Here is a 27,484-nt window from a genome sequence, read left to right on the forward strand (position 1 = left end):
AACATCCAAACACGCAAACTTTCACATTTATTATATTAGTAGGATGAAAAATGTGAAGAACAGACACATTTCACCTCTTATTTATTTTACATTTTCTTGGATACTTTAATTTCACTTAATGTATCAATTCTGCAGCATCTTTTCTTTATAATCTATGTTGTTCCACTACTGTTAAGGTATGTTCACACTGAGTTTTTGCAAGATGGGAATCTGCATCAAGATCCACATCAAAAAAGCCTCCCAACTCTCCCATTCGTTTCAGTGTCAGTCAGCAGCAGATTATTTCCTCTATTGACTATTCAGCTAGTGGAAAGAGGAAGTGTCATGATGTATCTTCACGCAGATTCCACCTTGCAAAGTCTATGCAAATGAATGGGAGGTGAAAAATAAAGCTATCATTGTATGCACTGGTCCCCCAATACAGTGGTCCTTTCACTGGTTCCCTCCATAGAGTGGTCACTTCACTGGTCCCCCAGATCAGCATTTACGGGATAGCATAACTACCAGTAATGTTCCAGGAGTCACACTGCTTGCTTGCCATACTAAGTATAGCAGTGGGTTTAGGTAGTGCAGCGGTGAACATAGTATGGTGGGTGAGCAGAAAACTGAAGCAAATGATAATAAATCTGATGGGGCTAGGAAAATGGTATGACTTTGTTTTATAGCTTGTATACCAGTAGCATTAGAGTGGGCCCCAGAATCATTTCCACAGGTGGGCCTTAGAAATCCCAATTGACACTGCTCCTACCGGTCATGCCACAATATCCCCAAGTAACCATTTACAGAGGATCATGGCACCTGAGTGGTTAAACGCCTGTGATCAGAGACATTTCTAATCATGGGCACTGCTGCTAGGTCCTTGCTGTGTAAGACAACAGAGTCATGTTGGCTATGATGCCTACTCAGATACTGAGCAAAAGCCATACATAAAACCCAATCCATCATAATCTAGGAAGGCATCTATGTAATTATTCCCTAAGGGTGCATTCACACTGAGTAAACGCTAGCTTATTCTGAACGTAAAACACGTTCAGAATAAGCGGCGTCTAAAGCAGCTCCATTCATTTCTATGGGAGCGGGGATACGAGCGCTCCCCATAGAAATGAATGGGCTGCTTCTTTCACTCCGTGCAGTCCCATTGAAGTGAATGGGGAGTGCCGGCGTATACGGCAAGCTCTGCTCATGCCGGAGCGTACACGCCGGCACTCCCCATTCACTTCAGTGGGACTGCACGGAGTGAAAGAAGCAGCCCATTAATTTCTATGGGGAGCGCTCGTATCCCCGATCCCATAGAAATGAATGGAGCTGCTTTAGACGCCGCTTATTCTGAACGTGTTTTACGTTCAGAATAAGCTAGCGTTTACTCAGTGTGAATTCACCCTAAGGGTGACATCCACAGTGAAGGTCCGCACCATAAATTGATAACCTGTGGATTTATAAAATCTGCATCAAAAGTTAATGTTTGCTGCGGATTGTTTTCATAGTGTATGGATAAGACTTTGCTGATTTTTGTACATGCAGCGCCTATGGACTGTACTATTACTCCCTGCAGGCACTATTGCCTAGTTACATCTACTACTTTCCAAACAGTCTATGCTCCTCCATACTGCTATGCTTGTGAACTTCCCATTGTGCACATCTGTTATTCTTCCCCAGGCTGTCCCTGTCTGTCTGAAGGTTTAAATGTTATCTCCACGTGCCATAACCTGTCTGAGCAAATTTGTAGTGTGCTGGACTTGCTGTAATGTGTACTTATTTCCTTTGACCTGACCTGTTTTGACCCTTGGCTTGTTCCTGACCACACTCCTGTCTGTGATTCCTGTCCGGACCCTTGGAATGTATCAGACTAGAGATTATCGTCCACCTGCCTCGACCATCTGCTTGGACTGACCATTCTCTTCTCTGACCCTAGGTTCTTTGCACTGGCATCTCTTGGCCTGCAGGGCCAAGTGCTATCAAGATTGGGATCACTTCAGGAAGTAAAGACTTGGCAGACTTGATGCATTGAAGTATACACTCACCGGCCACTTTATTAGGTACAGCATGCTAGTAACGGGTTGGACCCCCTTTTGCCTTCAGAACTGCCTCAATTCTTCGTGGCATAGATTCAACAAGGTGCTGGAAGCATTCCTCTGAGATTTTGGTCCATATTGACATGATGGCATCACACAGTTGCCGCAGATTTGTCGGCTGCACATCCATGATGCGAATCTCCCGTTCCACCACATCCCAAAGATGCTCTATTGGATTGAGATCTGGTGACTGTGGAGGCCATTGGAGTACAGTGAACTCATTGTCATGTTCAAGAAACCAGTCTGAGATGATTCCAGCTTTATGACATGGCGCATTATCCTGCTGAAAGTAGCCATCAGATGTTGGGTACATTGTGTTCATAAAGGGATGGACATGGTCAGCAACAATACTCAGGTAGGCTTTGGCGTTGCAACGATGCTCAATTGGTACCAAGGGGCCCAAAGAGTGCCAAGAAAATATTCCCCACACCATGACACCACCACCACCAGCCTGAACAGTTGATACAAGGCAGGATGGATCCATGCTTTCGTGTTGTTGACGCCGAATTCTGACCCTACCATCCGAATGTCGCAGCAGAAATCGAGACTCATCAGACCAGGCAACGTTTTTCCAATCTTCAATTGTCCAATTTCGATGAGCTTGTGCAAATTGTAGCCTCAGTTTCCTGTTCTTAGCTGAAAGGAGTGGCACCCGGTGTGGTCTTCTGCTGCTGTAGCCCATCTGCCTCAAAGTTCGACGTACTGTGCGTTCAGAGATGCTCTTCTGGCTACCTTGGTTGTAACGGGTGGCTATTTGAGTCACTGTTGCCTTTCTATCAGCTCGAACCAGTCTGGCCATTCTCCTCTGACCTCCGGCATCAACAACGCATTTCCGCCCACAGAACTGCCGCTCACTGGATGTTTTTTCTTTTTCGGACCATTCTCTGTAAACCCTAGAGATGGTTGTGCGTGAAAATCCCAGTAGATCAGCAGTTTCTGAAATACTCAGACCAGCCCTTCTGGCACCAACAACCATGCCACGTTCAAAGGCACTCAAATCACCTTTCTTCCCCATACTGATGCTCGGTTTGAACTGCAGGAGATTGTCTTGACCATGTCTACATGCCTAAATGCACTGAGTTGCCACCATGTGATTGGCTGATTAGAAATTAAGTGTTAACGAGCAGTTGGACAGGTGTACCTAATAAAGTGGCCGGTGAGTGTATTTCCCTGTACAATGGTTAATGTGTGAATACCAGGGAGTTTGCGTAGAAAACATTCTTAGAAGTGGTAAAAAGTCAAACCAGTTTGGGTATACACTAAGTGCACAACGCACTGACTGTGATGGAATAACTATCCTTCAGTCAGTAACTTCTCTTAACGGAAGGATGTTAAGCATGTATGTTTATTGTAATGGCAAGGAGGAATAAGCTACTGTGGGACTCCTCTGGCCATGGCTTCTCTCCTGTGCAAGCAAAGGATTGAACATGTTGAAATCAAACTGCCGGACTTTTCTTAACCTTGTCATTTGTTAAGCAAAGTTGGTGGTCCCAATACACATGGTGTCACAGGCCCAACCTGTCAAAATCCTGAGGAACTCTAATAAATAAAAACCAACAAGTTTAATGGACTAAATAAGGTCCTGATATTTATTAAAGGTATCATAAAATGGTTAATAAATAATCAAAACTTCAATAAATGAAACAGTAGACTAATATAGCTTAAATTATTAATAATTTCAGACAAAGAAATAAAATTAGCTGAATTGATCACTGACTAGACTTAGTCCACCCAGCACTAGCACTAATAAACATTGCAACTTACATAGACAAAAGTCCTAAGAGCTGGACACGAGTTAAAGCTCTTCAGCCACTGTTTGACCACGGATCACCTTCTATTCAACTTTAGTCTTCCAACCAGTGGATTTCAACGGCCAATCAACGTTGCTATAGGAAAATTCTGCCCAGAGACAGAAGAGTCTAGATCAGAAGTTGATAACCCCCGACAAATGTGCCAAGAGTGGCATATGAGGCATATTTCTCTGGTGCGGCAGCCTGAGTCCCTGAGGGGGCAGCACTCGCCCATAAGTGGAGGGCCAGAAAGGTGACCAAACATAAAATAACTATGCTACTCACTTCTCCTGCGCTCCAGAGAGACCTGTGTACTTCAGCGCTTCTGTCTGACGTCAGAGACTGCTGATAAGGCTCAGGGGTCATGTTGGTGTCATAACCCATAATGATGCCAATATGACCCTGAGAGCCAATCACCGGTCGCTGACGGCAGGCAGTAGCACCGAAGAAAAAAGGGAGTTGCGCTTGAGTCCAGAGAAGGTGAGTAATGGTGCATTTATCAGGTTCCCTCTGGCGTGGCGCACTGGAGACGGAGAGAAACTGATGTCAATACAGATCCCAAAGTTCTCTATGAGTTCAGTTCTGGCACAAGAGCTATCAGTTCTGACACAGTATGGTGCCAGATCTGTTCCTCAGCCAGATGGAAAAACGCTACCTGCAATATTTTTCCATCCGACTCCCTTAAAGGGGTATTCCCACGTCGCATACTCACCAGTCTTCGTTGCTGAAAAATCTTCTGTCTTCCGGCTTTGTTGCGTCATTGGTGGGCAGGGTCACATATGCTGGCCCTGCGTGCCTGCTCATAGACCAGTCTAGCCTTCACAATGCGAATAGAGACCCGGCATCCACCCCTCTCTATTACAGCGGATGCCGGGTCTGTATTCGCATTGTGAAGGCTAGACTGGTCTATGAGCGTGCACGCAGGGCCAGTGGCATCTCGCCGCTTGGCATTGCATATGTGAATACAGACCCGGCATCTGCTGTAATAGAGAGGCGGATGCCGGGGAGTGTAGACGCTGGCACAGATGCACAGACGCCAGCACAGATGCCAGCAACATCGCTACGCTCCTGCCCTGCATGAAGCCAGCAGCAGCAGAAGCGATGCTGTTATTACGCTCCTCCGCCCCCCCCCCCCGGAATAGCAGCATCGCTCCTGCCGTTGCTGGCTTCATGCAGGGCAGAAGCATAGCGATGTTTCTGGCATCTAACCGTCCCCGGCATCCGCCTCTCTACAGCGTATGCCGGGTCTGTATTGGCGGCCCCTTCCCCCCAAAGGGTAAACTACCCCCCCTCTCCAGGCTCGCTCCTGTGCACTTAGCCCCTCCTCCCTCTCCCCCTCAGAGCAGCAGATACATCACTTGACTTATGACCAGATAAGTCAAGGGATGTGTCCCAAAAAAATGAATAAAGTAAATAGTGGACAAACAAAGCAGTTTTGCTGAAGCAGTGTATTTAGGAAAAGTCTTACATCCACATTATCAAGCAGTATAGATAGGATCCTTGTGATGGGACAACCCCTTTAAAATCTCTTCAGCGCTGGATGCACGTCAGGTGCTGCCTAAAGATGGATGCAGCAGCACCTGGCATTTTGCGCAGCAGGGGGGTACCTGCTGTCTGGACCCCTCGACAAACCCAGATCCTCTGTACTATCGTTATTCATCCCTACTGCCTTCACACATGTGAGCTCTTGTGCAGGTAGCTGGGACTATTGCTGATCCCTGCTGCCATTTAGTGTAAGGGATGAGGACTTGGGGACATATTGTAAAATATATATGAGGGGCACTAAAGAGGAATTATACTGTGGGTGGGGGGATACTAAGGAGGTACACTAATGGGACATTATACTGTGTTGAGGCACTAAGGGCACAGTATAATGCATCTTAATGCCCCCACAGTATAATGCCAAGTTATTGCACCCTGGACAGTATAATCCCACGTTAGTTGTCTCCCCGGACAGTGTAATAGCACGTTATTGTCCCTGCTCAGTATAATGCCACATTAGTTGTCTGTTAATGCCTCCAGCCCCCCCCCACACACACACACAGTATAATGCCATGCTAGTCACTCCTGTACAGTATAATGTCACGTTAGTGCCTCCTGCACAGTATAATGCCACGTTGGTAAGCCTGCACAGTATAATGCCACTTTAGTTGTAATGACTAAGGGCCAAAAAACTGGCACTGTTGCCACTGACTCTAGGTTCACACTTGCGCTCGGGTTTCCATCCTTCGGGTCTGCTTGGGGACCCAAAATACTGAAATCCAATCCGCTTACAAAGAGGCTGCCTGTGGACTCCATAGATTATAATGGGGTCTGTCTTGTTTCCACCTGAAAAATGTGGAGAAAAAAGTCCTGCATACAGTACTTTTCTCTCCACATTTTTCAATTGGATTTGGGGATAGAATCCCCAAATGGAAACCAAGCACTGGTGGGAACCCAGGCTTATACATGTCAACGTACCCTAACATTGTTTTTTATGTTTAATCACCTTCCCTGGGCCTCTGCTTATTGTACTCTGGGGGTCTGAAGAGACCCCACAGTAATAGGTAGTGAGTAGCGAACCTCAGAAATTTCGGGTATCTCAGTGCCCAGGCCGTGTACAAAGGTTATCAGTATATATCTTAGTGCCTAGGCTATGTACAGTGTTTATCAGTATATATATATCAGCGCCCACGCCGTGTACAGTGGTTTATCATTGAATATCTCCATGCTGCATAAGTGCACGGTGTGTATATCAGTGTATAGCTCAGTACCCAGGTCGTGTACAGTGGTTATCAGTGTATAGCTCAATGCCTAGGTCCTGTACAGTGGTTATTAGTATATAACTCAGTGCCCAGGCTGTGTACAGTAAGAATTTCAGTGTATATCTCAGTGCCAGGCTGTGTACAGCAGGTATCAGTGTATATTTCATTGCCAGGCCGTATACAGCAGGTATCAGTGTATATCTCAGTGCCAGGCCATGTACGGTGTGTATATCAGTGTATATATCAGTGCTCAGGCCATATACAGCAGGTATCAGTGTACATCTCAGTGCCCAGGCCATGTACAGTGTTTGTTAATGTATGTTAATGTCGGCGTTTTTTATTTGTTGTCTGTCACTTTTTCTTCTGTTATATCACGTATATGGTTATGGATTTTTAAGAAGATTTATTAAAAGCTAAATTTTAACTGGACCAAGGCATTGCGGACCTCAACATTTTATCTTCACATGTACAGTGTGTATACCAGTGTATACCTCAGTACCAGGCCATGTACAGTGGTTATCAGTGTATATTTCAGTGCCCAGGCCGTGTACAGTGTATATATCAGTGTATATCTCAGTACCAGGCCGTGTAAAGCAGATATCAGTGTATATCTCAGTGCCTAGGCCGTGTACAGCAGATATCAGTGTATATCTCAGTGCCCAGGCGTGTACAGTGTATATATCAGAGTATATCTCAGTGCCCAGGCCGTGTACAGCAGATATCAGTGTATATCTCAGTGCCCAGGCGTGTACAGTGTATATATCAGAGTATATCTCAGTACCAGGCCGTGTAAGCAGATATCAGTGTATATCTCAGTGCCTAGGCCGTGTACAGCAGATATCAGTGTATATCTCAGTGCCCAGGTGTGTACAGTGTATATATCAGAGTATATCGCAGTACCAGGCTGTGTACAGTGTATATATCAGAGTATATCTCAGTACCAGGCCGTGTACAGCAAAAATCAGTGTATATCTCAGTGCCCAGGCCGTGTACAGCAGATATCGGTGTATATCTCAGTGCCCAGGCCGTATACAGTGTGTATACTAGTGTATATCTCAGTGCCCAGGCCGTATACAGTGTGTATACTAGTGTATATCTCAGTACCCAGCCGTGTACAGCAGATATTGGTGTATATCTCAGTGCCCAGGCCGTATACAGTGTGTATACTAGTGTATATCTCAGTGCCCAGGCGGTATACAGTGTGTATACTAGTGTAGATCTCAGTGCCCAGGCCGTATACAGTGTGTATACTAGTGTATATCTCAGTGCCCAGGCGTGTACAGCAGGTATCAGTGTATATCTCAGTGCCCAGGCGGTATACATTGTGTATACTAGTGTATATCTCAGTGCCCAGGCCGTATACAGTGTGTATACTAGTGTATATCTCAGTACCCAGCCGTGTACAGCAGGTATCAGTGTATATCTGAGTGCCCAGGCCGTATACAGTGTGTATACTAGTGTATATCTCAGTGCCCAGGCCGTATACAGTGTGTATACTAGTGTAGATCTCAGTGCCCAGGCCGTATACAGTGTGTATACTAGTGTATATCTGAGTGCCCAGGCCGTATACAGTGTGTATACTAGTGTATATCTCAGTGCCCAGGCCGTATACAGTGTGTATACTAGTGTAGATCTCAGTGCCCAGGCGGTATACATTGTGTATACTAGTGTATATCTCAGTGCCCAGGCCGTATACAATGTGTATACTCGTGTATATCTGAGTGCCCAGCCGTGTACAGCAGGTATCAGTGTATATCTGAGTGCCCAGGCCGTATACAGTGTGTATACTAGTGTATATCTGAGTGCCCAGGCGTGTACAGCAGGTATCAGTGTATATCTGAGTGCCCAGGCCGTATACAGTGTGTATACTAGTGTATATCTGAGTGCCCAGGCCGTATACAATGTGTATACTCGTGTATATCTGAGTGCCCAGCCGTGTACAGCAGGTATCAGTGTATATCTGAGTGCCCAGGCCGTATACAGTGTGTATACTAGTGTATATCTGAGTGCCCAGCCGTGTACAGCAGGTATCAGAGTATATCGCAGTGACCTGGCCCTGTGTAGCCTTGTGCAGCATCTCCGGTATGTGAGCACCCTCTCCGCGCCTCACAATAGCGCTATTCTCTCTCAGGCTGCTCTCATTTAGCTAGAAGCGATTTTAGTTCTAGCCCAATGTTATGACAACGGCTCGTGTTTACTGAGGGAGGAGCGTGGCACAATGGGTTAATTAGCCGCTGCCCTAGTCTGGCTGCACTGCCTATTCTTGTATACACATGAGTGCACGGACAAGTTACCGTCCTGTACAATACATGTGATGTACAGATCCGTCTACAATGGGGCTACGTGTGTGCCCGCTCTCATCTTGTCACTATAGTTACTGCACGATATAAGCGGGCACCTGTCGCAGTATGAGGGGAGCTCTCGTCACCATAGGAGAATAGCTGAGCGCTCCCGCTCATAGCGCGCCTTGTAGTCCTGCACTCCGGACTGCGCTGTGGGTGGATGGGGCCTGCTGTCCCAGGCTCGGTGTCCCCGGTGTCCCAGGTGTGCCGGGCTCCGCCTCCGGGGCTGGAATGCGGAAGCCCAGGGAGGAGGAGCCCGCAGAGAGGCAGCGGGGAGACACAAGTCAGACAGCCCGGGACACAGGGGGGGCATCAGGAGCCCGGTGCAGCCATTCCGCGGGGATTACACCGCTGCCCGGGCACGTGGAGTACAGAACACACCTAGTCCTGAGGGGAGCCGCCCGCCCGCCTCTAAATTGTACACCAGATGAAGCAGCTTGGCATCTTTGGTGGCATCATGCCCCCCACCTTGTGAACCATGTCTACCCAAACAGCCCTCATCCCTGACCACGACCCTGCGCTCCCGGGGCCAGATGCGGCCGCTTCAGAGCCCAAGAAGAAGAAGCATAAACCGGGCACCTTGCGGCGGGCACTGAGCTGGCTACGGGGGCGCAAGAAAAAAAAGTCAGAGGTCAAGCAGCAGGAGGGCAAAGGTGAGAGAGTTGGCTGGAAGGGTGATGGGCACAGCTATTCATGTATTGCTTCCATATGGATCTTATTAATGCCCAGTTCTGTGATATTCTGCTCCTGTCATGATCTGTACTATGTGCCAAGAAAACCTGGGCAGGATCCTGTGTTGTAACTTGTCCTCTACTCCCTATATGTATGGCTAGAACTTTTCAGGATGTTGACAGGATGCAACTGAATCCTGTGTAAAGCATGGAGAGTGCCAGGCCTCACAGCCTGTACCCCTGCAAGAGTGCCAGGCCTGCCAGCAGTGTGGATACAAGTGACGGGTACATGGGGAGTGAGCAGGATATCTAATGTGTCTGGTGTATGGTTTGATGATACCTTGTATAATATATATATATATATATATATATATATATATATATATATACACATAATTCAGCTACGCACTGTCAGCAGTGACCAGTCTTTGGACTTGACATTAGTTACATAAAAACTTGGTATGTATGGAAGTTGCCAGGTGGCAAGAAAATGTCTGTGTCCGGCAGTCTTGTATCAGTGACTGTGCAGATAAGAATCTGTGATTGTGTAACTAGAAGAAGAGTCTCAGGAGCTGGACATTGCTTCAGATAAGTACTGATTTCTCACTTTTTCCTAAATAGCCATTCTCTTACTAGCAGTGGAATACAGAGCGTTCCCGTGTACCACACTCCATACAATGATGCCAGGACATCTGCCACTTATATGCACCCATGGGGTCCTGATCGATAGCCCTGATACTTGTCTTGTTTGCTGTTACAATCTTGGTATGATCACTCCAAGAGAAAACTGGTGTGAATGACTAAGATGCCAGGCCTGTCATTGTCACTGCTGTCATCTGCATCATATGACATTGGAGTACAGTTCACCGACCCAGAACTCCAATGACACAGCTAAAGAACTGTTGTTGCAGCCTAAAGCCATTGGACAACACTATCATGTGACATTAAAGTGCTGTTGACGGATATCATTGTGACTTACTTATTACTAGCCCCTGTCTATTATAAAGCTCCCTGAATTTTATTTATTTTATTTTTTTTAAAAAACCTTTGAGAGTTAAAGTATGTATTTTCAAATTATCACAAGCCAGGACATAGGCGACTTCCAAACCCCACTCCTCTTGCTCAATGTATGTACCATATTAACATGATATAAGAGACTCATGTTACTGAGAAGTATGTTAGGCCACCTAAGGCTATATAGGCCCACGTTCAGGCTTGTACTCGTTAATTCGCATGCTGTTTTATACATCTGTGCTGGTTGAGCCACAACATGTTACGCGCTCTCATATTGCTGCTTGTACATTCTTCTATTACCGATATAAACACCGTTTTTCCCCAAAATGAAATGTTATCAGTAAAGATCAGTCACTGAGATGTCCTCTTCTGGGAGTTTGTAAAAATATTTCTTACATATATGTTCAGGCTCAGGCAAATAGTAGCAGTATGGCCCCCAGTTTCGGGTCCTTTAAGAGTTGACACCTAGCTTTATGAGAGTTGGGAACAGAAAGTTTGTAGTTAGGCTATGGTCACATCTGCGACAGGTTTCATTATGAGCTTCAGCCACATATTCATGCACAAATCTCTCACAAAATAGTGCAACATGCTGCACCATCTTGTGGAGCAAAATGACGGACACCTTAACAGAAGCTAGTTTATTTGTTATTCCTATAGAGCCATTACATATATAGTTGGAATCCATTACAGAAAATCCAGTCTGCACATTGGATGGACTTCTTTGCCCAAATCCAGTTAGCAGACTGATTCCTTACATCATAGTGATGTGATCCTGTCTCTTCATGGCTGTACTGTGTGCTATTTGCAGTATGGGGCAGTGAAGCTGTGGAAGGCATGGACTCTTAGTATCCTCCAGACTGGGCTCAAACTTCAAAATCTGTCCAATGTACTGACTGAATTTTATGGTCTGGATTCCCAGACTTTACAGGACCTTCTACTTTAAATGGATGAAATGGCAGATTTTACCTACTTTAGCCACGATGAAATGATTTGTGACAGATGGCGGCAGACTTTTGTCTTCCAGTGTGCTAGAGATTTTTGGTCATCCTAACATATAAATGTACGGCACGATCACCTGAATTCGGCCATTCACTTGCCTTTTTGTGCTGACTCAGTACATTTGTTCTTCATTAGCCACATTATTTGACGCTTCTGGCTAGCCTAAGTACATAGCACAGACATGGAGCTTGTGTTATCCATAATCTGTACTGCACACTGGTCATTATGTGTCTCTGGTAATTGTTCAGCATCTGCTTATAGTCAATTGCTCATAGAAGTTTAGTGATATTCATACACAACTCTCCTGTCAACACAATGATCTAGTAACTGTGAAGAGGACATACTTAACATGTAAACTTATGTATATGGCAGCCCTGTCAGTCCTGAAACATGTATGGGATTTTCCAGAAATTCTCCCTCATACCGCACACAGGCACTTTCCTTCCTGGATGTGTTACACACCCATTTTCCCGGAGCTGTGTTCCACATGCTGGGTGTATGTGTGTGATATCACAGGTCACAGTGCAGTGGTGTGTTCTGTATCCGTACAGCTGGACGTTTGTTTGCAGGAGTTATTCCAGCCATCTTCATTTAACTCGATACAACATGTTTTTCATTTCCCATTGTGTGTACAGGGATTGTATAATTATGGTGTGACATGCCAAACTGAGCACAATATGTTGGCTTGGGTGGGGTTAGCAACAGTCAGCATCTGCTCCGAGGTATTGTTATTGTGTTATAGGCACTGTACATAGAGTTATGTGTAGTATTTGGAGGCGCCAGGTAGAATGTTTAATGTGTAGCCTCAAAATGTAAAGAGATGTTACATATAAGATATCTATATTAGTACATGGTTTTACTAGATTTGCAAGTGTTACTGTGGAAACACTGCTACTGTACGTATACACCAAGTGGAAAGTTACTGTGAACATGGCAGTTATTGATCCAGATCAGTGATATGGAATGTGTACAGAGTTCAGTGAAATCTATCTTGGGGTAGGGAGAAACTAAACTGCAGCTAGTGACATGTTCTGCTAGTCGAAGCATATTAGAACCACCACCATGGACACTTCGCTATAAGAATATATATTATATTTACTAGAACGGTAGCTTCATATTGTGAACTGTCTGGATTTGGAGGCAGAAAGTCTGCAATGCATTACAGTAGCGGCATAGCGGATAAACTTTTAACAAAACTTATGCACACACTGCAGAAAAAAATCTGGGCGGTCTCTGCATGGAACATACCTTGCAGATTTTCAATGCATAGCGTGTCTGGTTTTTATTGTGGATTTTCATTCACAGTGGATTTCGCCCTTGCTAATGTCTAGGCTAGGGTAATAAGTATTGCTACACTTTAAGGCTGAGGCCCCATGTTTAATTTTTTTGAGCCAAAGCCTAGAATGACTACAAAAGGAGTAGGAAATATATAGGAAGTGCTTATACTTCTCCCTTGTTCTCAATCCACTCCTGGCTTTGACTCAAAAAAACCTCAGCAAACCCTGCAACAAAAAATGCTGCGTTTCCGCAGCATGGGGCCTTAGCCTATAACTTTGTGGCCACATACTGCTAAAGTAATGCAGAGATTTTCATCGTTTACAAGTATGGAAATAAGCCTGCAAGTCCATCAGAATACAGACAGTAGTGACACAAGGTACTGTGATTTTCGAGGAGAGTCGCTGTTTGTAGGCAATTCCAGCAATTGAAGCCCGCACCCCCAGTGCACTTACATGATGATTTGCATACCCATAAAAAGGATGCTTTAATGGTCACAAACAGGCAATGAGTTATTTGTTGGCGCCCTGTTTTGGAGGTGTTTGCAGCTATTTTCCTTTTATTTCCCACCTTAGGCCCGGTTCACATCTGCATTTGGCAAGCAGCACTTTTCTATCTGCATGTTTCGTGTGGAAACCACACGGACCCCATTATAGTCTATGGGGTCCGTGTGATTTCTTAGCTAACTGCTTTTTATTGCGTATAGGTTTTTGTTTGTGGGGTCCTCATACCGAACACATATGTGAACCTTTCTTTTCCAGATGTTTTGATGCCTATGCCACTTTTATATTTTGCAGGTAAAAGTGAGAGCAACCTAAACTGAGTGTGGTTCCTCGCTGTATTTATTAATTGGACCATTTTAAAAAGGCGCAAAAAAGTGTAAAAGAGCACTTCAGTACATGGGTGTCATGTCAGATAGAATTAGAACCATAAATCTGTGGTGAATTTTACACAAGTCAGGCACGCATATTGGCAAGATGAAAAAAAATGCACAATTGATAAATAATTCATCATTTGTAATCTATTGTTCAGGTCAGTAACCATTGTGAAAAATTGCTCCTAAGCAGCGGCTATAATCTCCATCACCCTTTGCATTACACTTGGATCTAAAGTGGATTGATATTGTTAGGGTGCATTCAGACTGGTTGTGTTATGGTGAAAACCGCATTGAAAAAACAGCATGAAGGAAAAACACATTCACACGTTTCACCTATAAAATAAAAAACAGCATCAGCTTGTGTCCCAAGCTGACTGAATGCACTGTAATGATATCATATCCACATTAGATAGCTGCACCATGTGAATACGCCCTAAGGTTAAGGATCCACATTATAGAAACTTAACGTTTTTGGCTGCTGCGGAAATGCAGCAAAAAACTCTACAAATAACGCTGCATTTTAGAGTACCAGCAAAGTCAATAAAATTTCATTACTCTCATTCACATTTTACAGAAAAAAAAGAGCTGCAGAAAATCATTGTTTTTTTTTTCAAAAACAGGTATGTTTTTGAACACTGCAGCATGTTAATTTGAGCTTTGGAGTCACAAGCTATTACCTATATATTGAATAGAGGAAGAAAAAATACAGCAAAAACGCAATAAAACATACAGCCTTTTCTGCAGCGTTTATAAGCTGCAATTCGCTACTTGGGGCCTTAGCCTTAGGCCGGGTTCACACGGGGTTTTTTGGTCCGGATTTTGCCGCTGAATCCGCGTCAAAATCCGGCTAAAAAAAAACGCCTCCCATTGAATTCAATGGGTTTCCTTTTTCCGCGAGCGGGAATAAAGAAGCGACATGCCCTTTCTTGAAGCAGATTCCACAGCTGGTTCAGCCGCGGACGTCCGCTGCGCGACACACCCTCCTGACTAGGCCCATTCATTTGGGCCTAATCCGGAGTGGAATGCCACGACTGGATGCCGGTGCACTGTATGCACTGCACCAGCGTACAGTCGTGGATAGCCCTTTTTTTGGACTGGATTCTGAGGCAGTCTCTGTGTCAAAATCCAGTCCAAAAAACTTCCGTTTGAACCTGGCCTTAGGAAGTTTTCCAAAGTGTATCCACCTAACCATCTCCTATCCCCATGGTGTAGTAGCAGTTCCTCTGCTCTAGTGAAAAAACACGAGGTACTGAATAAGTAACCTACTACTTGTATAGAAATAGTTGTCCATTTTAACTTGTAACCAGAACTCTTCCTTCAGGACTCTTGTGACTCACAGCTCAGGAATTCCTTCTTATCAGGCTCTATGATCTGCCATTATAATGTGACCCTGCCAAATACAGGTGACACTATGTGCAGAGGTCAAGGGCATGTATTGGCTCAGTCTATGTGCTGCTGTATAACATATCCCTAACTATCCAGCTCAGCTGTGTTTGTGGTTTGAAGAGGAAAACATGACAGACACAACCCCATTATTTGTGACGTAATAAGGTTTAACCATCTGACAGTGTGCCATCCTTAGCGTAAACCACAAGCATTCCAAGTCTTACATTTTTAATTTAAATGGACTAGGTACAATTTTATATTTGCCTGTCTAGTGTGTGAGTCAGCACCTAGGTAAATCTCCTGATCATCGTTATTTTCTAGTTAATATTACTTAGAAGCATTCTGACTTTATTCAATGCATGTAAGGGTAATTTCACACGGGGTTTTTTTCCGATCCAAAAACCGCGTAGCCGCGACTGAAAGCCGCTGCACTGCATCGGCATCCAGCTCTGGATCTGGGCCTAATCCGGAGAAAGGTGTGTCTTCAGGCCGAATTGCGAGGCGACTCGGCCTGAAGAATGAGCACCTCGCTTCTTTTTTCTGGGAGCCGGAAGAAACGGCTCCCAGATAAAAGACCTGAGTGGCTCCCATTGATTTCAATGGGAGCCGTCTTTTTGGTCAGGGTTTTGAGGCGATTATGGCCTCAAAACCCTGACCAAAAAACCTTGTGTGAACTTACCCTTAAAGGTTCTAGGGGCCACAGTCACTGACCCTCCCATATGTTTGAGACAGGAACTGAGCTCAGTCACTAGATTTCATGTCTTCCATTTTATATACCACATTGGAATGAGATCCCTGATAACAGCAAAGATTGGGAAAATGTCTGTTTTTCGTTGGCCATGAAAAAACTACGAATGGCAGACTTTAGGCTGCCAAAATAAGTTTAGTTGTGCTGGATATTTTTGGCTAGCAGACAGTGGAAAATATCAGGATCTGGCATGATCAGCTGTTTATGGCCGATCATTAGCCAACCTGTGCCGAACCCCACTAAGTCGTTCTCCTGACTGGGCTGTATAGCTGTTAATATTGATGGTGGGATCACTCATGGGAGCTAACCCATTATCGATCAGATGACCTACTGAAGTTGAGTGTGGCTGTCTTTACGTGGATACAGCAGTATCGGTAGTGTCTGCTTCCTCTTGAGATACAGTTTATCAATGACACAGCGGTGAAAGTTTGAGTGTATTACCTTGGGTGTGCCCAATACATGTGATCACAAAATGCAGTTCACCAAAGCATTTATTAGTATAATCCCATTCTATTCTAACATAGCAAAACAATGGCACAGGCAGGTGTCATCTAAGATGTAGAAAATGAAGTTCTTGTTCATCCTGCATGTTTTTACACATTCCAGTGAAAGCCTTTGGAACTGTCCATCATACCATCCCCATGGGTTAAGGAATGCAGCCCTAGGCTGATAAAATGAGAGTAAAAGCAAGTTTTTGAGAACATTATATTATGAAAGTTATGGCAATGTGCTAGTGGCTGTATAACTGTGCACTAGAAAGTGGCCATTGCTCCAAAGCTGGCCGACCCAAAGTGTTGTTCTCTTATGTCAGCGGCATAAGACCTTTTCCCATCTGGAAAATACAGTCCATATTTTGGCCATGTTTCCTGCAGTGTCCAGAGACCTGGACTCCAATAATCATGGTTATTGTAAGTTATTGCTTCACAGTAGATTTACTGTCCTGCGCTAAAAACATCTACTGATGTGACCAGTTGCTGCTAAGCAATGCACCACAATAGTGGAGACCACCACACAGCACCAACAGCAAACGAATAAACCAAAAAAAGCAGACTTTCATGTAGTAAATAAGTAGATACATGGATGAAGTATACTTCACAATCATAGATGTTAATAGGATTGTTGCAGAATCAATACATGATACATATGAACACTAAAATCAGGAGTCCCATGTCCCCTGTTTGAATGGAGCGATGGTTGTGCATGGCACTGTTACTCCATTCAATGTCTGTTGGGTTGACAAAGATAAATGAGTATAGTTCTTGACATCTTCAATCCTGTAGACTTTCTCTCTACATCTACAATGTTGTTCTATTCATACGAGGAGACAAAGGACCTTGATTCTGTGACCTCTAGCAATCAGACATGTATCACCTATCCTGTCAGTAGTTGATAAGGCGAAAGCTACATCGAACACTGTGTGATCTTTTTGCGACTAGAAATTGCAGAACGCTCGAAAATGTAATGTGACTCCATTTACTTACATTAGTAAAGGAAGCGCAGGGCGACATGGCAATATTTGCTCCGCAGGATTGGATCCATGGCCAAAGCTGCCTTGAAGCCCTAGCCCAAAGTGAGATTCTTGGACAACCTCTCTAAGGGTAAGTTCAGACGGGGTTTTTTGGTCCGAAACCTGAGGCGCAGGCCGCCTCAGGTTCCGGACCAAAAAACGGGTAGCGGTGATTGAAAGCCGGTACACTGCACCGACATCCTGCCGTGCACTCCGCTCCGGAGTAGGCCCAATGAATGGGCTTAGTCCGGAGGAGGGTGTGTCTTCAGGCCGAATCGCGAGGCGAAACGGCCTGAAGAATGAGCATCTTGCTGCTTTTCCAGGAGCCGGAACAAACCGGCTTCTGGGAAAAACCCCAGAGTGGCTCCCATTGATTTAATTGAAAGCCATCTTTTTGGTCAGGATTTTGAGGTGGATACAACCTCAAAATCCTGACCAAAAATCTCTGTGTGAACTTACCCTAAAGGAAACCTGTCAAGTGGCTTCTGACTACTTATCTGTATATCATTATGTAGCTGGGGTTTTTGGCTCCACACAACAGTGAATAATGGCCATGTGACTTTTTTTTTTTTTTTTTAACGGACGTCACGAGGCAGCCTTAAATTCAATGTCTGTGAATAAAAGCTATTCAAGTGACCATTATTTTGACAGTCCGTTGTCGCAGACCATCAAAATATGGGTCATGTCCTATTTTTGGCCATTTTCGCGTATCCCTCCATGCACTCAAGTCCATTCTTCAAAAACTGCATTCAACAACCTGGACGTGTGAACATACCCTGCAAGTAAATCTCATTGCTCATTTGCCCACTTATTATAATCCTTGGAAATGTCTCTTGTGCTGTTATCTCTGTGCTTGTTCACCCAAAGCATTTCCACTATACAAAAATATATAGTATAAATTCCAAGAGCCACATGCCTAGATATTAGTTGCTGACTAACCTTTTAGGGTTTTTTTCTACTTATGCCTAGAAAAGTTTTTGTTGCATGGCTGCTAAAAGAAACTGCTGGACCATTTGACAGCCTTCGACAACCAGAGAAGAGATTTATCACCCTACAAAAGATTATTACACATGTAAAAATGGCAAGGCTTTTTTTGAAGTGTTTTTTGTCGCGTTTTCTGTTATTTTATACGTGTAAAAAAAAAAAAAGCACCAGAAAACACGTTAAAAACCACGTGCCAAAAAAACACCTCGCCTATATTTACATATGTAAAAATCAGCTCCACATTACTCTGTGTGAATGCACCCTAAGATATAAAGATCTTGAATATGGCCGGCTCAGCTGCCCATTTTCTTTAATAAGCTCTGAGTGAAAATGATGTCTAATGTTTTTAGCAGTTGTTTGAATCCAATGTTTTCAATGCAAAAACATCATGTGATAGTGATGGGCACTGGAGATCTGAAGAGAACCGCTATGGTCTAAAGTGTGAATAATCACAAATAATATCTGATCGCAAGAAATTTTACATCTTGGGGAACTTAGTATATTTGACATCAATGACAATGTAGAAGATAGGTAAAAAATATGCAAATCTAGTCTCCTGGATGGAATTAGGAGAACAGAGTGCACTCTGTACACCACCCTATAGAGGGCAGCATCCTTAACATCATGAACGACTCAGTTATAAAGTCTTTTAATCATAATGTGGATTTAATTGCTAAATCAGTATTTCTGTTCCAAAAGGAACAGATTCCCAACTATGGACAGCGCTGTTTCGGCCTTTTGGGCTGCCTATGTAGGCGAACACTCTCCCTAATGTGGACGAGTGCCCCCATACCCTGGTATGTAGTAGATAGGAATGATAATTTTCTGTGTCACAGTGTGGTACTACAGGCCTAAAGCAACTCACATCAGGCTGCGCTGGAGCTTGTAGCAGTTTTACTAACCTGCTTGAAGGGATATCCAACTGCATCAACGTAAATTCACTATGGAGAATGTGGAGAAATTACACATTTGACACTAAGAAGAAAAGGAATGCAAATTACATAGGCGTATTTTAACTCTATCTGTAAAATGTGCTTGTGTTACAATACCAGTATAAACACTGGATTCCTGGTAGTCTACAGCAGATATGCTTTGTGCTCTGTCTTTATCTGCTCTGTTGTGGCAGGGACTTGCTGGTGCCAAGTATCTGGTCAGTAAAGTACACCATGAAGATAGAGAGCCCATTTAAATTAAACCCTGTATTTTAGCCTACATAAGTTTGCTAATACTATTCTTCTGTGTGATTCACATTAAGGCTAATACCCCACATTGCGGAAACTCAACTTTTTTTGTTGCAGAATTTGCTGCAGTTTTTTGAGCCAAAGCCAGTAGTGGATTGACAGAAAGTAGACGTATAAGAAGCTTCCTATATATTTCCCATACCTTTTGTACCTATTCTTGGCTTTGGCTCAAAATAAAAATGCAGCAAAATCTGCAACAAAAAAAGCTGCGTTTCCACAGCGTGGGGCTTTTTTTTTTTTTTTTAATTCTGTCTTCTTTCATGGTGTTTTTCTAAATAGGAAAACAGTCTCAATTATTTTCCAGTATTAGGATGATTATTGAATGTACCATAATCTCATGGGGTTTTTTTGTAAAGAAATCTAAAAAGTTCAGTGCGCTGGCACAGTGAAGAGGAGCCATATATATCTGATGCAGGCTTCCTCATCCTACCACACAAATACTGACTACAGTGATCAGAGCTTGTGGCAGGGCTATCATAGTATAACAGGATATCACTCCATGTGTAACAATAAAATATAACTTTTAATTTACTACTATTATAAAAAAAAACACAAAAAACCCACAACCCCTAAAATAAAAATAAGTAACCAAACATACTGTAATACCTATAGTACAAGAAAAAAAATGGTATAAATGTATGATATAGCAAAATACTATAGTTACTATCAGGGACTCTCTCTCTATAACAGCAGTACTTAACTACTTTTTGTAAGGTCCCCTTAATATGTCCGGCATTTACCACATTTTTCAGAAGATAAGGCATGTCTGACTATACGGGTGCGTTCACACGGAGTAACGTGCCGCGTGATGTGGCATGTATACGACGTGTGAGATTTTGCACGCCGTATACGCTCCCATTGATTTCAATGGGAGGTCGGATCACATACGCCGCGTTATTTTGCGGCCATGATTTTACGGCCGCAAAATAACGCGGCATATACGATCACGCGGCACGTTACTCCGTGTGAACGCACCATAAGACGCACCCCAGGTTTAATCTTCCCTGGTGATCAAAGAGAGGAAAGGGGAAGTCTATGTCACTAACTAGTGAGGGGACACTAAGGAGCTTTATACTGTTGGGGGGGGGGGGGGGGTTTAAGAAGTATTATAGGTGTAACATCTCTGCCTGTTCAGGTCTCTGCACCACCCTTCACTTGCACTTTGCGGCGTAGGAGGCGTGTTCAGTTAGATTCCTTGCTTTTGGTTCTTGTTGCTCTGTCTGAACATTGCCCTATTCCCTCATCTCTTTAATTGATTTCCCACCACACTCATCTCCTTCTCCTTGGTTTCCCTCTGTTTCTCAAGTAGTTAATCTTAGCCTTGCCTCTGTGATTGACAGTCCATCAGCCAGTGGCGTAACTAGGAATGGCGGGGCCCCGTGGCGAACTTTTGACATGGGGCCCCCCCGACACCGAAGATCTCGACCGAGTCCCTCCTACGCATTCCTGCGCGCTCTATTATGTCCCATAGTGGCCCCTGCACACAGTATTATGTCCCTTAGTGGCCCCTGCACACAGTATTATGTCCCTTAGTGGCCCCTGCACACAGTATTATACCCCATAGTGGCCCCTGCACACAGTATTATGTCCCATAGTGGACCCTGCACACAGTATTATACCCCATAGTGGCCCCTGCACACAGTATTATGTCCCATAGTGGTCCCTGCACACAGTATTATGTCCCTTAGAGGCCCCTGCACACAGTATTATACCCAATAGTGGCCCCTGCACACAGTATTATGTCCCTTAGTGGCCCCCTACAGGACTAAATACTGTCACCGCTGACCGCTATACCAGGACAAATTGTGGATAAAAAAAAATCTGGTCCTGTGCATTACAATTTAGTAACTCCATGTGCCTCATATTAATAACAGTTAACCCCATCATCTCCCTCACATTAACCCCTGTGTGCCTCACCATAAGGGTTACTGATATGTGAGAGACATGGAGGTAATAATAAAGTATCTTCATTATTATTACCCCCATATGTCTCACATATCAGTAACTCTTATGGTGAGGCAAACAGGGGTTAATGTGAGGGAGATGATGGGGTTAACTGCTATTACTATGAGGCACATGGAGTTACTAAAACACAAGTAATCCCCCCAAATGCCTGATAGTAATAAGTATAGTAACCCCAGTACGTACCTGTGTAGCTTCAGTTTCATTTTCCTGGAGCAGCTTCTTCCTCTTCTCTTCTGTGCTGGACGGCAGGGATAAGCCCCGCCTCCTCCTCTCATTGGTGGGCAGAGGACAGCAGAGAAAGGGAGGGGGGAGAGAGGGGGAACATCCTGCAGCGCTGACAGGAGCCAGACCTGAAGCTCCTGTGTTTCAGCCGTTGCTGCAGCTTCGGGGCCCCCTGTTGGTGGAAAGTATTCCACCAACAGGGGGCCCCGATCATTATACTCGGGGGTCCGAAAAGACCTCCGAGAATAATGAGAGCAGCGGTAGCAGCTGTCACCGGGCCCCTAATGTCCCGGGCCCTGTGGCAGCTGCTACCGCTGCTATGGTGGTAGTTACGCCACTGCCATCAGCCCACACAGGTTTTCTGACTTTTGAGACTCTATCCTTGCTAAGCGCTTCTCTTGCTATTGTATTGTATTTACTGACTTCTGACCTTTGACTTCCCTTGTTACTACTCATTTGGATTTCAGTTTGGCACTATGGTTTGAACTCGGCTTGCTGACTCTGCTTCTGTGTTAAACTTATTTAGAGAAGGGACTGTCGCCCAGTTGCTCTTCTACCGTCTAGGGTAGCTGAGGCGTGTAGGAAGGGACAGGGGCTGGGTCAAGTTTAGAACTCTTTGTCTTTGTCATGCTCTTCCTTCCTGGTTTCAGAAGCAACCACTGGGGAATTGCCCAGCAGGCAATTCCATAACAGTGGGGATATAATTCACATTACTTTGTGGTGGCATTTTACTGTGTTGTGGCCATTAAGGAGCATTATGCTTTGAGCGGGAAGGGGGGGGGGGACCAATGAGCTTTAAACTGTGTGGTGGGCATTACGGAGCCTTGGGTAACTACCAATTTACAGAGTAGCCACTGTCAAGCCCTTCAGAGTGGCCCACCGTCAGTCTCCACTGTCAGCTCATTATATGTACAGTACAAACCAAAATCCCCACATTGAGCCTAATGTTTCGTCAAATAGAGCATGAATCTGTACAGTGTATGTACACAAGGACCCCTATTTCTGGACATTATATTAATTATATTCTGCATTTTAGCAGAAACAAGTTCTCTCTAATTTGCAGTTCTCCCAGAGCTGGTGGGTATAGACTAGCTAATATGATGTCTGCCAGACACCGCATACAGAGATTAGAGGAGAATGTGCAGGACTTCAAAACATGGCTGCAGTCCATTAGGCCATTTCATTTTAATGGGACAGAGCTGTGGCACTGCCATATGTAATATGATTTTTCTGTGAGCTTCTGTCCATTTTCACAGAATCCAGCAGAGACATGAGAGTGAGTGTCAGTTTTTGAAGTGGAAGTGGCAGATGAGTGGAGAGAGAGACTTTTTTTTTCTCTGATGTGATCATTTAAGCTGACTAGGCACATTACATATACCAGAAAATGAAAAATGAAGCCAAGAAGATGTATGAACAATCACATCAGTAACCTGCCATTCTAAATTGGCATATCAAGGACATATTTATAAAGAAAAAAGATTTCCTGTAATTGTCTGATCATGCGATATACCTCTAGTCTCATTGCCACTTGTTTGGTGGAGAGAAGCCTGCCAACGACCATTGCGAACAATCATTTATGTATCATTTTAAAATTAGTAATAGTAATACAGTGCAAAGAGCGGACACTGATGACAGCGGCTACATCTCTTGTGTATGGTTCTGCTTTGTAATATTTACATGGTAACATGTCACTTTAAAACAAGTTTAGGGCTTTCCATATATTTTATTCACACAAACGTGGTTACCTAGTTTGCATCATTTGTGTTTTCTTCCTACTACAGCTCTAAATGTGTTTCAAAGGCACAGCACACAGGAATACGCATTCACTCCTGCTCTTTATGAACTACATACCAACACATATTATTGAACAGTACAATAGTAACTTTTATTTATAGATTTCCAACATAATCTTCAGCAGTCTACAGTTAATGTGAAGCAATGCAAACTAAAGTCTAGCATCAAAATGTGGGAGGATTCGACTGTAAGAGCTTACTGCCCGAGGCTGCGGCCATGTGTTCTTTTTTTTTTTTTTTTTTGAGTCAAAGTCAAAAGTGGTTTCAAAAGGACTGGAAATATAGTGTAAGCAGTTGCACGTCTTCTTTCTGCTACATCCACTCTTCGCCTTGACTCAAAAAACAGCTAAATACTTTATGCCCCTATTATACTTATATGGAAAACACCAGAGTTTTCACATGTATAGTTGACATGTTGTGATTCTCAAAAATGCAGCTTTTCCGCTGCGGATTTTTTTCTGAAATGTGTGGATGGGATTAACCAAAATCCCATTCACTTTATATGTACAGCTGGAGTCTGCCTTTGAGCACTTCTTTTCTACTAATTTTTAGCTTGGGAACAAGGGAGGATTTACTAGGGAAAAGATTAACCATTCCCAAACTGCCTGTTAACTATATAGCTCCAGGCGGTCAACTCTAAATCATGCAAATGTAGGAACAGAATGCTGGCTGTTACTTCATACCTTTGATAGAGAAGACAGGTACAGTTTCTTGCCACCCCTGCCTTCCTGAGCACTATGTACACAGCTATAGGAGCTGCCATGATGCAGTGTAGTTTAGGAAGCTGCATTCCCCTTGCAACTGGGCTAGTGTATCAGCCCAAGTTATAGGGATAATTATCAGAAAAAATGTAATTTTAAAATGCCCCCCAAAGTTCTATTATGACCTTATGGGGGAGGGGGGGCACCATGCCCATGGCACAACAATATGTTCCAGCCCCACTCTTATTGACACTACAATGTGTGTCACCTATGTAAAAATTATCACAAAGGAGATGAAAATGCGTAGCCCTAAAGCTGGAAAAATAGCCCTGTTCTGAAGTGGTTAAAGAAATCTGGACATGAGTAAGCAGTGTACTTTGTTCTAATAAAATCTTACACTATTTTTGTGTTCCGGGTGATTAAGTGCTGCATTTGCTCTTTTGAAGCATCAGTGTGCTAAAGGAAACTATTTATGCTTGGTTCACACTAGTGTTTGGCTTTCCGTTCTAGGGAACCTGAAGAACGGAAACCTAATCCGCTTAAAAAGCGGTTACCCGCGGAAACCCACAGACCCCTTAGACTATAATGGGGTCTGCCTGGTTTCCGCCTGAAATATGTGTTGTTGTTTTTTTTGTAAGTAATACAAACGTTGAGGTCAAACTGTTCATATTTGTTAACAAATCTTTGACTGAAGTTAGTTTTCAATATTTGACAATTCTCTAAAAGTAATAATTTCACATGACATACCATAAAATTTAAATGGTCGAATTTCTCAGTTTTGAACAAGATATGTATTGTAAAAATATTTCCTTTGGAGTTGGACATTTAAAGGGATTGTTGGGTATAACCAGTTTTTTAATATGAGAGCAGGGAAGGTGGAAAAAACCACAGATGCTCTGGAGTCTCCAAGCACGATCCAGACCTGCTGCTCCAGTGTGTTCTTCTGGCGGAAGTCACATGTGACTGTTCAGGTTAATCAGCGACCTAACCAGAGGGACATGGGATGTCATAGTGCAGTGGGGACTTCTGCCAGAAGAAAAGACTGGAGAAGCAGGACCGGACTACAACACTCGAGCACTGGGGAACAGTCAGTATGTGCGTGTGTGTGTTTTTGTTTTTTTTTTGTTTTTTTTTTTAGTTTTTTTTTTTTTAGTTTTTTTTTACGTACTTCCTCTGGCCTCAAAAAAAAAAAAAAAAAAGTGGTTATCCCAGACAACCCCTTTAAGACAGTTATACACAGCAAAATGACCAATATGTGAAACAGTGTAACCTGCAGTATGAAATAGAAAGAGTCTCATCTCAGATACATATAAATGGAAATTTTCACCTATAAACTTTTTAATGGTTAACTCCTTCCAGCTGCAGGCAGATTTCAATTTTCGCTTTAGACGCCCCGTAACTTTTTATTTTTAAATTGAACTTCATAATGGTACCATTCAATACTCCGTAGCTGTAACCGCCTCCATTGTCTGTAGTGTCGTTCCTGTGCTTTGAAATAGGCATGCGCAGTAACGCTCCGTTCTGAGCACTACTGTGCATGCTCGAGCGCCATTTTTTTGTAGCTACCTATAGAACTGCTCAGTATACAATGGAGGCGGTTACAGCAAAGGAGGAGGAGGGGGCGTTACAAAGGTATGACACAGGGGGGTGCACAATGGCATGGGGAATGCCCAGGGTGCACGGAGAGGTTCATTTGCATATGTAAAAAAAAAAAAAAAAAAAAAAAAACGGGGGGGGGGGGGGGAGGCTTTTCAAAATCTGTTAGCAGCACCTGAATAGCCTTTTTAAAGGCTATTCAAGCATATCACTAACAAATCACGATTTCCCAATAATAGAGCCTCTTGCAAAGAAAAAAATGAAACAATTATTGGAGAAGGAAACAGGTTTCTTTAAGGCCCGGTTCACCTCTGCGTTCGTTATTCCATTCGGGGAGTCCACTTGGCCGCCCCCCCCCCCCCCCCGAACGTAATAAAGACCGCATTAAAAAGCGGTTAGCTAAGAAAGCACATGGACCCCATAGACTGTAATGGGGTCCATGCGTTTTCCACGCGGTGTCCGCACGAATCATGCGGAGACAAAAGTACTTCAAGCAGCACTTTTGTCTCTGCATGATTTGTGTGGAAAACACACAGACCCGATTATAGTCTATGGGGTCCGTGTGTTTTCTTTGCTCACCGTTTTTTAATGCATTCTGTATTCCGTTCAGGGGATCCACAAATGGACACCCCAAACGGAATACTGAACGCAGATGTGAATGATGCCTCAGATATATTACAATGTTTCACATGTATTGTTCATTTATGACAAGTGATTTAATAATTGAAGGTACACTGTAAGAATGTTGTTTGATTCAACTTAGGGAAAATTTTTTTTTAAAACCTACCAGTACTGGTCCCCTCTTCCAGGAGGCTGGTTAGTGTTGTTAGCGGTCCCTTATAATATCTTGTGGCATTTCACTTTTATTCACGTCACCGCTGTAGCCAAACACTGGCCTCAGTAGGGAGCTGCACACAAATACCTTGTGACTGCCCGTCCTCACCTGTAATTGTTATTTTACATTTATAATGACTACTAGCTAAGCTCCAGCACAATATGTATAAGGCTGCATGCACGAGAAGGATGATATCCGTGTACCGCACATGGCTCCACCGACCCATTGATTTGCTTCAGTGAGCCTGGACCACAATATGGACAAGTTTTCGTAGCACAACTTTCATTTTGTACTCTGCTCTAGAAAAAATTAAGGTGGCTAAGGGCAACTAAGACAAATTTTCTTAGTCTCTTTTTTTTTTTTTTTTTTCTGGGCATGTTACAGTGATATCAGCAGATGCTATATGAACTATAATGAAAGCCCTACTTGTATTTTTGTAACATGAGGCAGGGCCAAACATTACAAAAACTGTTGATGTCAAACGATATCCTACCTGTGGTACCTGCCAACAGCTGGTTGAAAAAATTATTATGGTTTGTACACCAGATTTTTGACGTGATAAATCTGCTCTCAAGACTTCTATATGATAATAAAATTTCAATATTCTTCACTCCTAGCACACTTCTCCATTATATTGTAATGTCCCATATACATGAACGTGTATTAAGGCATCACATCGGGAATTGAAGTCGGGTTGTGGTACAATAAACGAGTCAGAGCCA

General features: G+C 43.7%; 2 protein-coding genes across 2 annotated transcripts in view; both read left to right on the plus strand.

Moving 5' to 3' along the window:
• The window catches only part of ZBTB8A (zinc finger and BTB domain containing 8A), a 140,721-nt gene that overhangs the window by 112,660 nt on the left and 577 nt on the right, over positions 1–27,484 (plus strand). The gene's annotated exons all lie outside the window — the stretch shown is intronic.
• NHSL3 (NHS like 3) overlaps positions 9,200–27,484 on the plus strand; it is a 36,303-nt gene continuing 18,018 nt past the window's right edge. The window contains exon 1 of the mRNA XM_075264674.1: positions 9,200–9,601. Within this exon, the coding sequence (XP_075120775.1) occupies positions 9,427–9,601 (175 nt within the window). The 5' untranslated portion in view covers positions 9,200–9,426. The remainder of the gene's footprint in view (positions 9,602–27,484) is intronic.

The sequence above is a fragment of the Leptodactylus fuscus genome, chromosome 2 (genome assembly GCF_031893055.1).
Source record: "Leptodactylus fuscus isolate aLepFus1 chromosome 2, aLepFus1.hap2, whole genome shotgun sequence".
Lineage (NCBI taxonomy): Eukaryota > Metazoa > Chordata > Amphibia > Anura > Leptodactylidae > Leptodactylus > Leptodactylus fuscus.